The sequence below is a fragment of the Cydia fagiglandana genome, chromosome 21 (genome assembly GCF_963556715.1).
Source record: "Cydia fagiglandana chromosome 21, ilCydFagi1.1, whole genome shotgun sequence".
Lineage (NCBI taxonomy): Eukaryota > Metazoa > Arthropoda > Insecta > Lepidoptera > Tortricidae > Cydia > Cydia fagiglandana.
The window spans coordinates 10,015,264-10,027,538 of NC_085952.1; the positions used below are offsets into that span (position 1 = coordinate 10,015,264).

The 12,275-nt window shown below is 48.6% G+C and overlaps 1 protein-coding gene across 1 annotated transcript; it reads left to right on the forward strand.

Annotated features, from left to right (window-relative positions):
• The first annotated feature begins 7,745 nt into the window (after positions 1-7,745).
• Positions 7,746-12,275, forward strand: LOC134675034 (uncharacterized). The gene is made up of 7 exons (XM_063533180.1): positions 7,746-7,881; positions 8,501-8,618; positions 8,898-8,968; positions 9,670-9,745; positions 10,241-10,387; positions 11,283-11,442; positions 12,132-12,275. Exons 1-7 carry the CDS (start codon positions 7,786-7,788, stop codon positions 12,268-12,270), a joined length of 807 nt encoding a protein of 268 aa, XP_063389250.1. The 5' UTR covers positions 7,746-7,785; the 3' UTR covers positions 12,271-12,275.

Sequence of the window (12,275 nt, forward strand, 5' to 3'; positions counted from 1 at the left end):
ACCTGTTTATTATCTCCTGGTGGCGAGTTAGCGGGCGCGCAAGCGATAGGGCTACACCTACTGTCTAAGAACTCAGAGAATGAATAAATATGTATACACCATATTGCAACCCATGAAATCACAGTGACTCGTTATAATGTGAATTACAGGAAATTGAGAATTGAAATTGTAATCTCAGGTTCGAATCTGACGTTAAACTGGTTTAAGAGAATTCTCATTCGAAATCGCATCCGATCCGCAGAATCTCGGCGAGTCATGTTCCCAATTAACATAAGCGAAAATATCGCTAAGTGAATAGCTTTCCAGCCAATTTAGTTATTAAGTACATCGTGGATCAAAAGCAATCGTAGGCGAGGCCGGCTTGGATGAGACTGTGGCTGAAAGAAATAAGCGAAGTGTCCCCTAACATTTTGTGTAATTCTCGCAAGGTGACGTACCCAGACTACCTACTTATACTGGGTCTATACTTTATTCCGGAGCTTCTAAGAGTCCAGTCGGTAAGACACGTTATCTGGTTTAGAGCCGAATTTCGGACACAAAATAATAGCGTTAAAGTTATCTATATAATTGCCCGGGCTACAGTGTAGTAGAGTAAGGTCATTGACCCTGCGGCCTGATGCTAACAGCAAAAGTGCGGCAGCTATTCTATCGTACTTCTTCTAACGTACCTAACGTTGTAGGGCTATTTAAATTAGGGCAAGTAGATGTCTCGCGTCCCAAGCTGGTGCTTTGGGAGGCGCTGGTCTCGCTATTAATGGCGTTGGAAGAAGGCATAGTGTCCGATAGTGGTTCATACACAGCACTTGTGAGAGGCTTATGAACGAGTATCGTTCTGAAAGCTAACATGGATAATAGAAATAGACGTCTGAGATAGCTCGCTACTTCACTGGATAGAGGTACCTGGCAGTTGATCTTATTTTTGATGTACCATAAATACCGTTTCTACATTGTGGCCGTACATGCAGCCTAGACAAGGGGACGATCTAGGGGCTCCCGTTACTGTTTTCTATACAAACACAATACCGGAATCGGGAATATCCGGTTCTTCCATATTAGTGAGACAGTGACAGTTGCGTTTCGTTCGCTACGTAGCGTTAGACCTTGGCATGTTATATGCATGCGCCAGTCACGCCAGTAGCGGACGTCACTCCTGATCCCGCCAGCTCGGTGTTGGAGCGTCCTATCTGACAGGAGCTACGCCTCATTCTTAAGGTCGTTGACTCGTAATAGGGCGGTCTGACGTTGTGTTCACTAGGACCGCCAGTAAATTGCAAGCTTACCACAGCTGCTTTAAGACTCCTTATCACGCCGTCGCAGTACACAGACTAGGCTGGGAGGTGGAGACATCCATGCCAAGTCTCACAGGCAGCTGTCAAAGGTCGTGGTAGCAGTTCAATGAGTCTGTTAAGAAATACCGTGGCACAGTGCGAGGGCTCTCGAAGGCGGAGGCCGGCCAACAAGGCGCCTGTCAGGTGAAGACAGTCTCGGCGGCTGCTGGGCGCAGCTGCCACTCGGGCGCGCAGTGACTTCTTGATAAACCGTTGCCCTCGGGGGTTGTACCGACCTGGCAAGTAGCAAGCAACCAGCGCGACCTGTAGACGATCTGCTGGCATCAGCAGTTTTTGCGACAGCCGTAGTAACGGAAGGGATGTAGTGTCGCCGTCGTTTTATGTATACTGTACCGGTGCGGTTGTATGTTTACACTTCTGTCGTCAGCGCTGCAGATGCGGCCCGTTAACGGTTACTCTTCGCTGAAAGGGCCTTACCTCGTACATTGTCTACCAATATTGGAGATTGTAACGGACTGCTTGCATAAGATGAGGAAGAAAGTGGTGCGAGGCTTTCGGCAGCTCCGTGTTGCTGGGGACTGCGAAGGCTTCACCTTCCTCCATGAACTAAAGTTTGCGAATTTGAGACTGAACAGAAGGCATTGAGTCTCATTTCTGCGAGAAACTCTACAGCAAGGCAGGCCTGTATGTCGCGAAAAAGAAAACTTTCAATCGGTGTGTTGTGCCGCGTGTCCCACGTGATGTCTAGGAGCGTGATGGTCTAATTCGCTTTATCCGAAGAGACACCCTATATCGAGTTAGTATAGGGCATCGAGTTAGTAGCATGCTTTTAAGGAAATCGAACTGATGAAATCAAGTCTAAAATCGATTTTGGCGCTTTGCGTAACAAAACTGTTTCGATAAAGTCGAATACAGACAGATGGAAACTGCTGGAGTCCTCCTTTCCCCTTTCTCTTAGCACCGGAAACTCAAGCTTGTTCAGGCGCAGCGGGTTTATTTGTCCCATTTTGTTTATTATGGCTTTTCGCACGAGTTCGTCTTTGTAAGACGGAACTTAAGCTGGAGAGCGCGAGCAAGTAGAGATAATTATGTGAAGTCTGCAGACCTTTTCGATGCCTTTCACCTCGGTTTCGAGCGGTCGCACAGGGCCTTGTCGCTAGCTGTTCTCCGGTTGGACCACTCCATGGCCTCGAGAAGTCGTAGGAGCTTCGAAGCGACACAGCGAAGTCGATCAGCACCTTTATGAAGCCCGGGAACACGACGTATTTTCCTCTGAGTATCGACATATCTTACCGCTTTCAACTCCGGGCAGTCGAGCCGCGCTAGGACGGGGCTCTTTACGACCTTGTCTGCCGTCGCCGGAGGATTCTTTAACCGAAACCAAGAGCTTAGCGGTCTGTTCGTGCTGTACCATACCATACCTATACCTGCACCATAGCTATAGGCGCCTGCGTACCTCAATGGAACCATGTGGACAGGACAAAACTGATACTGTGGCGCCCAGCGAGCAAGGGACGACATCGTCGTAGTTGCAGCATCGGTGGACAGCATCGGCGTGATTGTGGCAACCGCCGCCGCTCGGGAGGCGCCGGTGCGTGAAGCTAGGGGCGCCATCGTGGCGGCCGGCTCGGGGGGGGGGTGGGGCACCGGTGCCTGAGGCCGGGCGGCTCATGGCGGCCGCCACTGGTTCGGGAAGCGCTGGTGCGTGAGGCGAGGACCCATAGTGGCGGCCCGCTCTAGAGGCGTTGTCGCGTGAGGCGGGCGGCTCCATCGTGGCGGCCGCCGCCACCGGCTCGGGAGGCGCCGGTGCGTGCGGCGAGAGGCGCCATCGTGGCGGCCAGCTCGGGAGGCACCGGTGCATGAGGCGGTCGCCGTCTGGCTGGCTGGTCTGGGAGGCACTGCTGTGAGGCGAGAGGCGCCATCGTGGCGGCCAGCTCGAGAGGCGCCAGTGCGCAGGTGGTGGTGCCATCGTGGCGGGCGGCATCATCGTGGCGGGCAGCGCCATTGTGGCAGCCGCCGCCGCCGCGTCGATGCGTAATGCGAGAGGCGCCATCGTGGCGGCCAGCTCGGGGGGCAGGCGGTGTCATCGAGCGGGCGGCGCCATCATGGCGGCCACCGTCGCCAGGCTCAGGTGCGAGAGGCGCCGTCGTGGCGGCCAGCTCGACAGGCGCCGGTGCGCGTGACGGACGTTACCGGCACGGGAGGCGCCGATGGCTAGGCTCGTAGTTGCACGCATCATCACGGCGACGCTGTTGCCCTCGGCGGTGCCATCGTGGTGGCCACCACCGGCGCGTAGGTCACCAGCGACGTCATGACGGCCGGCAACCAACGCGGCGATCGTCGCTGTACTCGTAGCCTTTCCACTGCTTACACGTAACTTACCTTCCTTCCGCTCGAGCAGTCGGGACGCAGAAGCGGTCCGCCTTCACCTTGGCGCGATCCACCCGCGATGCGCCCGCAGCTGCAGGAGCGGGCGTGTGACGCGCAGAGCCACGCGGATCTCTCGGAGTCCCGCTGGACTGGAAGCGTCCGCACCGCAACTGCAGCAATAGGAGCGGGCGTGTAACGTCTCGCGGAGTCCCGCGGACTGGAGGCGTCCGCACCGTGACTGCAGCAACAGGAGCGGGCGTGTGACGTCTCTCGGAGTCCCGCGGACTGGAGGCGTCCGCACAGCGACTGCAGCAGCAGGAGCGGGCGTGTGACGCCTCTCGGAGTCCCGCGGACTGGAGGCGTCCGCACCGCGACTGCAGCAACAGGAGCGGGCGTGTGACGTCTCTCGGAGTCCCGCGGACTGGAGGCGTCCGCACCGCGACTGCAGCAACAGGAGCGGGCGTGTGACGTCTCTCGGAGTCCCGCGGACTGGAGGCGTCCACACCGCGACTGCAGCAACAGGAGCGGGCGTGTGACGTCTCTCGGAGTCCCGCGGACTGGAGGCGTCCGCACCGCGACTGCAGCAACAGGAGCGGGCGTGTGACGTCTCTCGGAGTCCCGCGGACTGAAGGCGTCCGCACCGCGACTGGAGGCGTCCGCACCGCGACTGCAGCAACAGGAGCGGGCGTGTGACGTCTCTCCGAGTCCTGCGGACTGGAGGCGTCCACCGTGGCCCGCAGCGGCGCGGTGTCTCGGAGTCACCTTGGACGACAGCAGAAGACGCGGCGCGCGCGGGCGGGGGCGGGCGCCGGGGGACGGGCGCCCCGGTCGCGCCGCAACTAACAACACGAGGTACTCCCAGGCTACTGCCTGAGAACCCTCCTTTAGTGACGAAGTAACTTCTGAACGCCAATAAAATTAGAATATCTTAAACTGGCTCACCGGATGGTTCGAGACAATCCAAACCTCCTTATCAGCGAAGCGCGGCGCCCGAAAGCAGCGCGCGCAGGCCGTCCGCCGCCGCGCCGCCCGGGCGCCGCCGCCGCCGCCGCAGGCACGATGACCGCACGTTCCCTCTCCGATGCGGAGCGACTTGTTACCACTTGTTAACAAAAACCACTGACGCACTTCCTACTTCGATCTCGAAAATGCGAGTTAACGGTAACGATTTTAGCAGCATGGAATGTGAAAATTAATTTAGCAAGAAAAAAGTGGGTAGAATCGAAAAGCACCGTTCGATGACTTCGATCGCGAGACCGCCAAAAGACTAATAGTGGCGATCTCTGCCATATCTCACTATTTAATCGACCGAGCTTTGGATCGGAAATGTTAAAGCACCATGCTGCAAAAATATACGCAAAAAATATTTGCGGACCATCGGTCAAGACGGTCGACGAAACAATGCCATGGCGGTGGCGAGTGGCGGGAAGCGAGCAACGGTTCGCAGGAAGTGGAAGCGGAACTACGTCACGGCGTGGGGCGGAGCGACTACATAGACGCTAGCGGCATCATTGGTCAACGATCGCGTTACTCTCTCAATGAAGATATCCGATGTGGAGTACGGAACACATAATATAATTATATACGTTTATCCGATATCCCAACTGCTACAGTCAGAAGCAATAGTTACTAACCAGGCAAATTGTTCAAAATTATCTTGACGCGACTGTATTGTCAAGAGAATAAGAACGCGTCAAGGTAGTTTTAAACACGTCGCCCGCTTTGCAACTTCTGCTGCTGACTGTACTTCTAAGTTACAGATCGGTTAAGGCGATATATTCCTCGGATATTTCTCATATTTTCGAAATGATTGTCTTTCTAACGAACCATTTGTACAGCGAGCTGTAAAATTGCATGGACACATTGTGAAAGGAACCCATTCTAAAAGTGGTGGACATCTACTTTTGCAAACTGGGTGTACCTAATTGTGTAATATCACAGTTTGAGGGCTTAGATTTAGTTTTTTGTAAAGTTATTTCGCATTAGCGCCACATATAAACATATAAATTTAAAAAGGATAGTATTTTCATAAAGTAACAATTCGGTTTATTAATTTGACTAATCGGAACATAGATGGCGCTAGTTTATCTTAGTCTAAGCAATAAAGAGGAATAACAACTAACTCCGATCTCACCGGCTATGCTTATATGTAAAATAGACTTTCTTGTAGTGGAAATAAGTCGCAAACTCAAACGAGGAGAAATGTGAGATGGGAGCTTTTAAATTATTTTGGACAAGTCCTTTTTAGAGACGAGCACTGTAGTGTTAGTAGCCTTAACGTTGTATAATTTGTATATTTTATAGGAAATTATTATGTATGAAATTATGTTATTTATCACCGCTTCAGCGAGAAGTAAAATTTAATGAGATTTACATTTAACGTGTTTTTTTCATACCTTAACCAATTTAAGTCAACAGTGTACAAGTTCATGTAAGCTCCTTATAGGAACCGTGCTTTGTGGACTAAGGGCCACCCCACATCTAGCGTCTCTCGAGCGTCGGCGTCTGGTCAGCGCTATGGAAAATGACGTCGCTGCGCAGTTGCGTCGAGCAGCAGCCATAGAATTGTAGACGCCGACGCTCGAAAGACGCCAGATGTGGGGTGGCCCTAAATCAAAAATTTAAAGTTAACAGGACTCGCAAAAATAAGCAGGCGCCGCAACTTACAGATCACGACCGAAACAGAGGGCATACCGCGAACCACGTTCGACGGGTTGCCTCTCTTTCACACTTACGAATTAACAAATGCGAAAGAAAGGCAGCACGCCATAGAAGTTTGACGTTTAAAATACCTAACACTTGCACCGTGGGCTATCAAAATCTCAGCAAATTTTTCTTGGTCTCTAACTCTAATTGTGACGTCCCACGGGTAAAGTTACCTTATATCGGTCGGCGCTTACGTCGCATAACATCATAATAGCGTAAGCGCCAACCACCATAAAGGTAACCTTTACCCGTGGGAGGTCAATTGATAGTGATAGTGAATTTGGGTGATCGTACTGTTTTCACTGCATTGCAGATAACATTCCGTACTTACGACATAACCGCTTGTTTCATGTAGTGACGTATTGTTTTACGATTCTACGTATGTGCCTTAATCACGGCTATTCCAATAGAAAGCTTAAGAACCGATATATCAGTATCTATGAAGATTAATGCAAGAAGTAGATACGCTGTTTAGGCAGACTTTAACGCTACGTAACAAAACAATCGTAGTGTACGTTTTACCACGTACAGTCAAAGAATTTAATTTTCCGACCCATTTCGTACTTTGTCACAGTGACAATCAATATGAAAGCCGCTAGAGACCTCATACGGTTGTCACTGTGACAAAGTACAAAATGGGTAGTAAATTAAATTCTTTGACTGTACTACGTTTTCCGCATGACGCAAGCCGAAGAAGCCCCAGCGGCGGATTTGCCCTAAGGCCGAGTAGACCCGGGCCTAGGGCGGCAAATTGTGTAGTCAATACTAGTCAATATGATGGGTGCTGAGAAAGGGGCGGCAAAGACTGCAAATCCGCCACTGAGAAGCTGTAAGACCTCCCTGCAGAAGACCATGGACACCTTCGGAGCCCGCTGTCCCTGTACTCGTGTATCATCGGATTCATCATGGTGGCTGTAGGTACCATTTGGAGGTGCGCAGCAGTGACACTGAATAAATAATAGTATACCCACTACCGTACAGAAAGGAAACTTCCTACAAAACCGAAGCTTAACAGCGGCTCAGGGTCGAATCATGCTGGCCCTTTCTAATATATGGCACTATCCCTTTCAACTATTTAGGGTTGTCAAAATTCAAGCCATTAATCTTCTGTGCTCGTGCACACAAAGGGACGTCAAGATGTGTCAACCCCTATAATTTCTCGGAGCAATGCTGAGCCGAACGGAGCCGAGTTTGCCCGAAGCATAGACTAGACGGAGGAGTTTCGCACCCCTGGCAATGGGGGCTTCTTTTTGTCAAGACAAGATTTTTAATAGATACTACCTAATGTTCTGTTTCAGTAATATTAGCATTCATCGTGTATCGCATCTATAATAAGTATAATAACATACATCAATCGAATTATCAATAGATATAATTCCCATTATTAGTCATTATCTTGAGATAAGCGTTAGTCGGCAATATGGCGGTGACACGGCGCGGGTACATTTTCGGAGCGTTTCTGTCTGGTGTGTTGAGTGTGCTGTTGATTATTGTAGCTGTGTCCAGTGACAGTTGGGTAAGTCTTAAGGGGCCCACTGATTAACAGCCCGCCGCACAGTATCGACCTGTCAGTTGTTCGGAACTGTCAAAATTTTGTTCTAACTGACAGGCCGATACTGTCCGGCAGACTGTTAATCAGTGGGCCCCTTTACATGCGGTAAAATACTCAATATTAAGTAATTAGCATATAATCCTACCAACTATTGGCACCTTCAATCTTCTTTTTATGGACATAAGGGATGGCTTTTTGCGCAAGTAGATGTCAATGTCAGGGTTGCAGGAGAGTGCTGATATTAAAGTACCTAGTCTACTCTTAATTGAATTTTTAAGTTCGTTGCAACTTAGGAGTACCTACTAAATAATCGTAAACATTTAGCTTATATTATGGTACAAACATTTCCTCGGTGTAGGTACAACCCCATAGGTATATTTGTCGAGGTTAGTTCGCGATTCGCCGGATTTTCTTTAGGACTTCACATTTCACCGAGTAGGTAATATAAGAGAATCCGGCGATTCGGGAACTAACGTTTGTCGAAAAAGCTTCTACGTGTTGGTGTTGGCTTCGCGTTCGTCTCTGAAATGTCCAATAACACTATTTTTTTTTATTCACTGTACAACTACCTTAACTGTTTCAGATAGTCTCAACCGCTTCAGCAGAACTGGATGTAGCGGAAAGCGACATCCAATATGGGTTGTTCAGAGGAGAACTGGTGCTTCGAAGTCTGGGGACGCCTACTTTCAATACGCTATTTAGTAAGTAAAATTTGACATTTAATTTCGGCGATTATCGCGAGGCGCGAGGCAATTTCCTCGCGCACTAAACGGCTACTGTATAGATGTGCCTCGGCCGCATTGCCTCGGGCAAGGCACGTCTAATACACTGGCCGTTTAGTGCGCGAGGAAATTGCCTCGCGCGTATACTCGCTCTGTGTGAACCCGGGTATTCATTTAATTTAATTTAACCTACTTCAAGGTAGACTATGTAGGTAATTAGAACTCTGATACATTTAATTCAGCCATAAACTTTTCCAGTGACATGTTTGCCTGAAGAAAACGCGTGTGCTGTCAGCTGCAAGACTGAGAGGACAGCCAGGGTTGAAGATGTGAGTTAAAATTGTTAATTAATGGATGTATTCCCATTTGTCCCCGCCGGGCACAAATAGAAGTTGTATGGTGATACCACTTCTATTTGTCCCCGCCTAATGTATGGCCGCGGTCACGTGTGGGGCGGGGACAAATGGGAACACACCAATTAAAGATACAATACTGCCCTACTAAGCCAAATAGGGCTATTCAAAACGAAAATTCATTGCTAATTTATACTGTAGTTTATTTTCTAAATAAGTTGTTGTAAACTTATTGAAACTGCCCAACTAAAGACTTAAGCCAAATAGAGGTACGTATCCCAAAAACAAATTATTTAAATGCAAACCCAGATCTACATGAACGCAAGATGTAATCTTACAATTTTATTTTTCAAAATTTTTAACAATTTATTTGTAATTTACGTGAGTGGCAAGTTATTAACGTAAACGTAACTGAAATGGGGGGTCGCGTATTCATATTAAATTATTTGGTACCTAGGTACTCGTGAGGTAGAGTCGTCATACTTTTTCTAACTTACCTAATACCCCTGCCTCACACTCGACGAGTGGTATTATGGGGAGTAGTGAGGGAAGTATGCATGGCAGTAGGTACCTATAGCAGCCGATGACGAGTAGCGCGGCCACACCTCTGTCTACTTCCATGCCACTCGTCGTATGTAGCCTAGGTAAGTATAATGAGAATTATCATTTGTTTTCAGGTTCGTGCTTTAGCCCAGGGTAATGCCCCTAGCCTCGCGTGTGGGTCCATTACGACCGTGCAAGTACTCGACCCACGTAAGTTGTTTAGGTATATTGTTCTGGAATCTTCGTGGAAGGGCAACAGTTATTTGATGTTTAACCGCTCGTGCTAATATTGAGCTTCATGTGACCAGTGTTCTTACCACGAGTTTGACACTGACATATTCGCTAGCGACTTTCGTAAACAGCGTAAACTAACTTAGAATGCATATCCCTCCTATAGTCCGACCACTTAAATGAGTCCTCGCCTGCGCGGTACGGGGGCGACGGGGTAGGACTACTAAGGGTGGCGGGGGGTGCGGGGGCAGGCGTACGGCGCCCGCACGTTCCCCGCCACCCTTAGTCGTCCTACCCCGTCACCCCCGTACCGCGCAGGCGAGGACTCATTTAAAAAAGCGGTTGTCTATACTAACATTGGTGCACGAGATGAACTGCATTTGAGTTGACGCAGTCGCTAGCGTTTAAGGCCGCCGTTTAGGTTGATTTGTGTAACATTCTCCCATAATATTATTTTATTTTATTTATTGACAGCCAACGAGCCAGCAGTGATTTCCTTCGGCTTCTACATCAGTCTCCTGGTGATGCTGTTCCTCCAGCTCCTGTTCGCGGTAATAGCGGCCGGCCTGGCCATCATCAACTCCACTAAGAACCCAACGGAACCCATGTTTGGGTTGCCCGGTAAGTTTAAGTATTTTCCTTGTATATACAACGGCGGATTTGCCCTAAGGCCAAGTAAGCCTGGGCCTAGGGCGGCAAATTGTGACAAAAAATTCAATGATGATAATAAGAAATAACTCAAAATGTAGTCAATATAATATCGAGCGTAGTAGGGTGCTGAGAAAGGGGCGGCTACAGGGCCTGCGGCCTAGGGCGGCAAAGACTGCAAATCTGCAATGTGTATATATTTGGCTTTAGCGTTTCCTACTCTAAAATACATAAGATACGCTAAGCACATAGAGAGTAGGAGAGGGAAAATGATTGGTCATCTTATACGACATGACGCTTTTATAAATAACATAATAGAAGGAAAGATTGCAGGCAAGAGAGGAAGGGGAAGGCCGAGTATAAGCTACATAGCACAAATAAAAGAAAAGGTAGCTGTAATGTCGTATAAGGAAATCAAGGAGGCGGCCCTGGATAGAGTCAAATGTGGAGAGCTACACCGACAAGAGTCTAACTCTTAAATTTACGACGACGAAGCACATAGAATTTCATACATTGCCCTGCCTGTTCTTATACACGCGTAATTATATTGTTGTCTCGCCCGATAATAAATATTCTCGTCAAAACAATTTTTCTTCTACTTTTTCCTAATCAGAACACCATACCGCAGTGGCGGATTTGCAGTCTTTGCCGCCCTAGGCCCCAGGCCCTGTAGCCGCCCCTTTTTCAGCGCCCATCATTTTGACTGTTTCAGTTATTTCTTGTTATCATCAGCGAATTTTTTGTCATTTTGCCGCCCTATACCGAATATGCACTTACACGGACACCCACTATTTTTGTAACACCGTGTAGAGACAGTAACAAACTCGATAGTTTCCCTCGTGTATTCCTTAAATATTATTTTTTCCAGGCTGTCTATGGAGCAACGTAGTGACATCAGTGCTAGGATTCACATCATTACTGATGTTCGGAATCTACTGGGCCGCTTCGGGCCTTAAGAGCCACCTGGCCCTTTCGTACATAGCGGGAGGCGACTACGCCTTCACAGCGGGTCTGGGATATTCTTTCTGGTAATTATTTGTAATTTTTGGGGTCTTATTTTTATTTGCTTACACCACCCCGCTAACCTAGGGTTAACCGGTTAAACCGCGTTAACCGAGTATCAAATTGTACTGGTAACTATGGTATAGTGTGTAGCTTTCAAATAGAACTCGACGGCTAATGCTATTGTCTGTTGTTAAGTAAAACCGCTCGTGCCACGTGCTACAACCACCTGCATAACAAATACGTACGTCAGTTACTGAGTGCCGGCGAGTCGAATGCTACAGAACCAGTATAAAATGTGTCATCGAGATGCGTAACAAAGGCGCGTTATCGTAGAGCGCACCTACACGGTTTTTTGAGCGTTGGACTAGCCCGCGCTCAGGTGCCAAATATAATAATAAAGACCCTTTTTTGCAGGTAAGTAGCACGTGCGGTTTTACTTAACAATACTTAGGATTAGCCGTCGAGCTCTATTTGAAAACTACATACTATAACTCCAGGTTTGACCATTTAACCCCGGGGTTGGCGAGATGGTGCAAGCAAATAAAATGTACTACCTACCTTATGCGTAAAAGCTAGGGTACTACCCTCCTTACCTATCTTTACCTATCGATCATTGAGCATTACAATTAATTATGTGAAATTATATAATTTATTATACTTTAAATGTATTTTGTTGGGTTCAGTTTAAACATTACAATTTTGTGTTTTGCAGGCTTCTTCTAGTAGCTTTGCTGTGTTCCGTGGCCAACGTAGGCCTCATCGAGCTCCGCAGGTACCTGCTGGAACGGGACCCGCCGCCGCCCGTCATCAAAGTCGAGAACCATTCCGATGGAACCATATTTTTGTACTAATAACA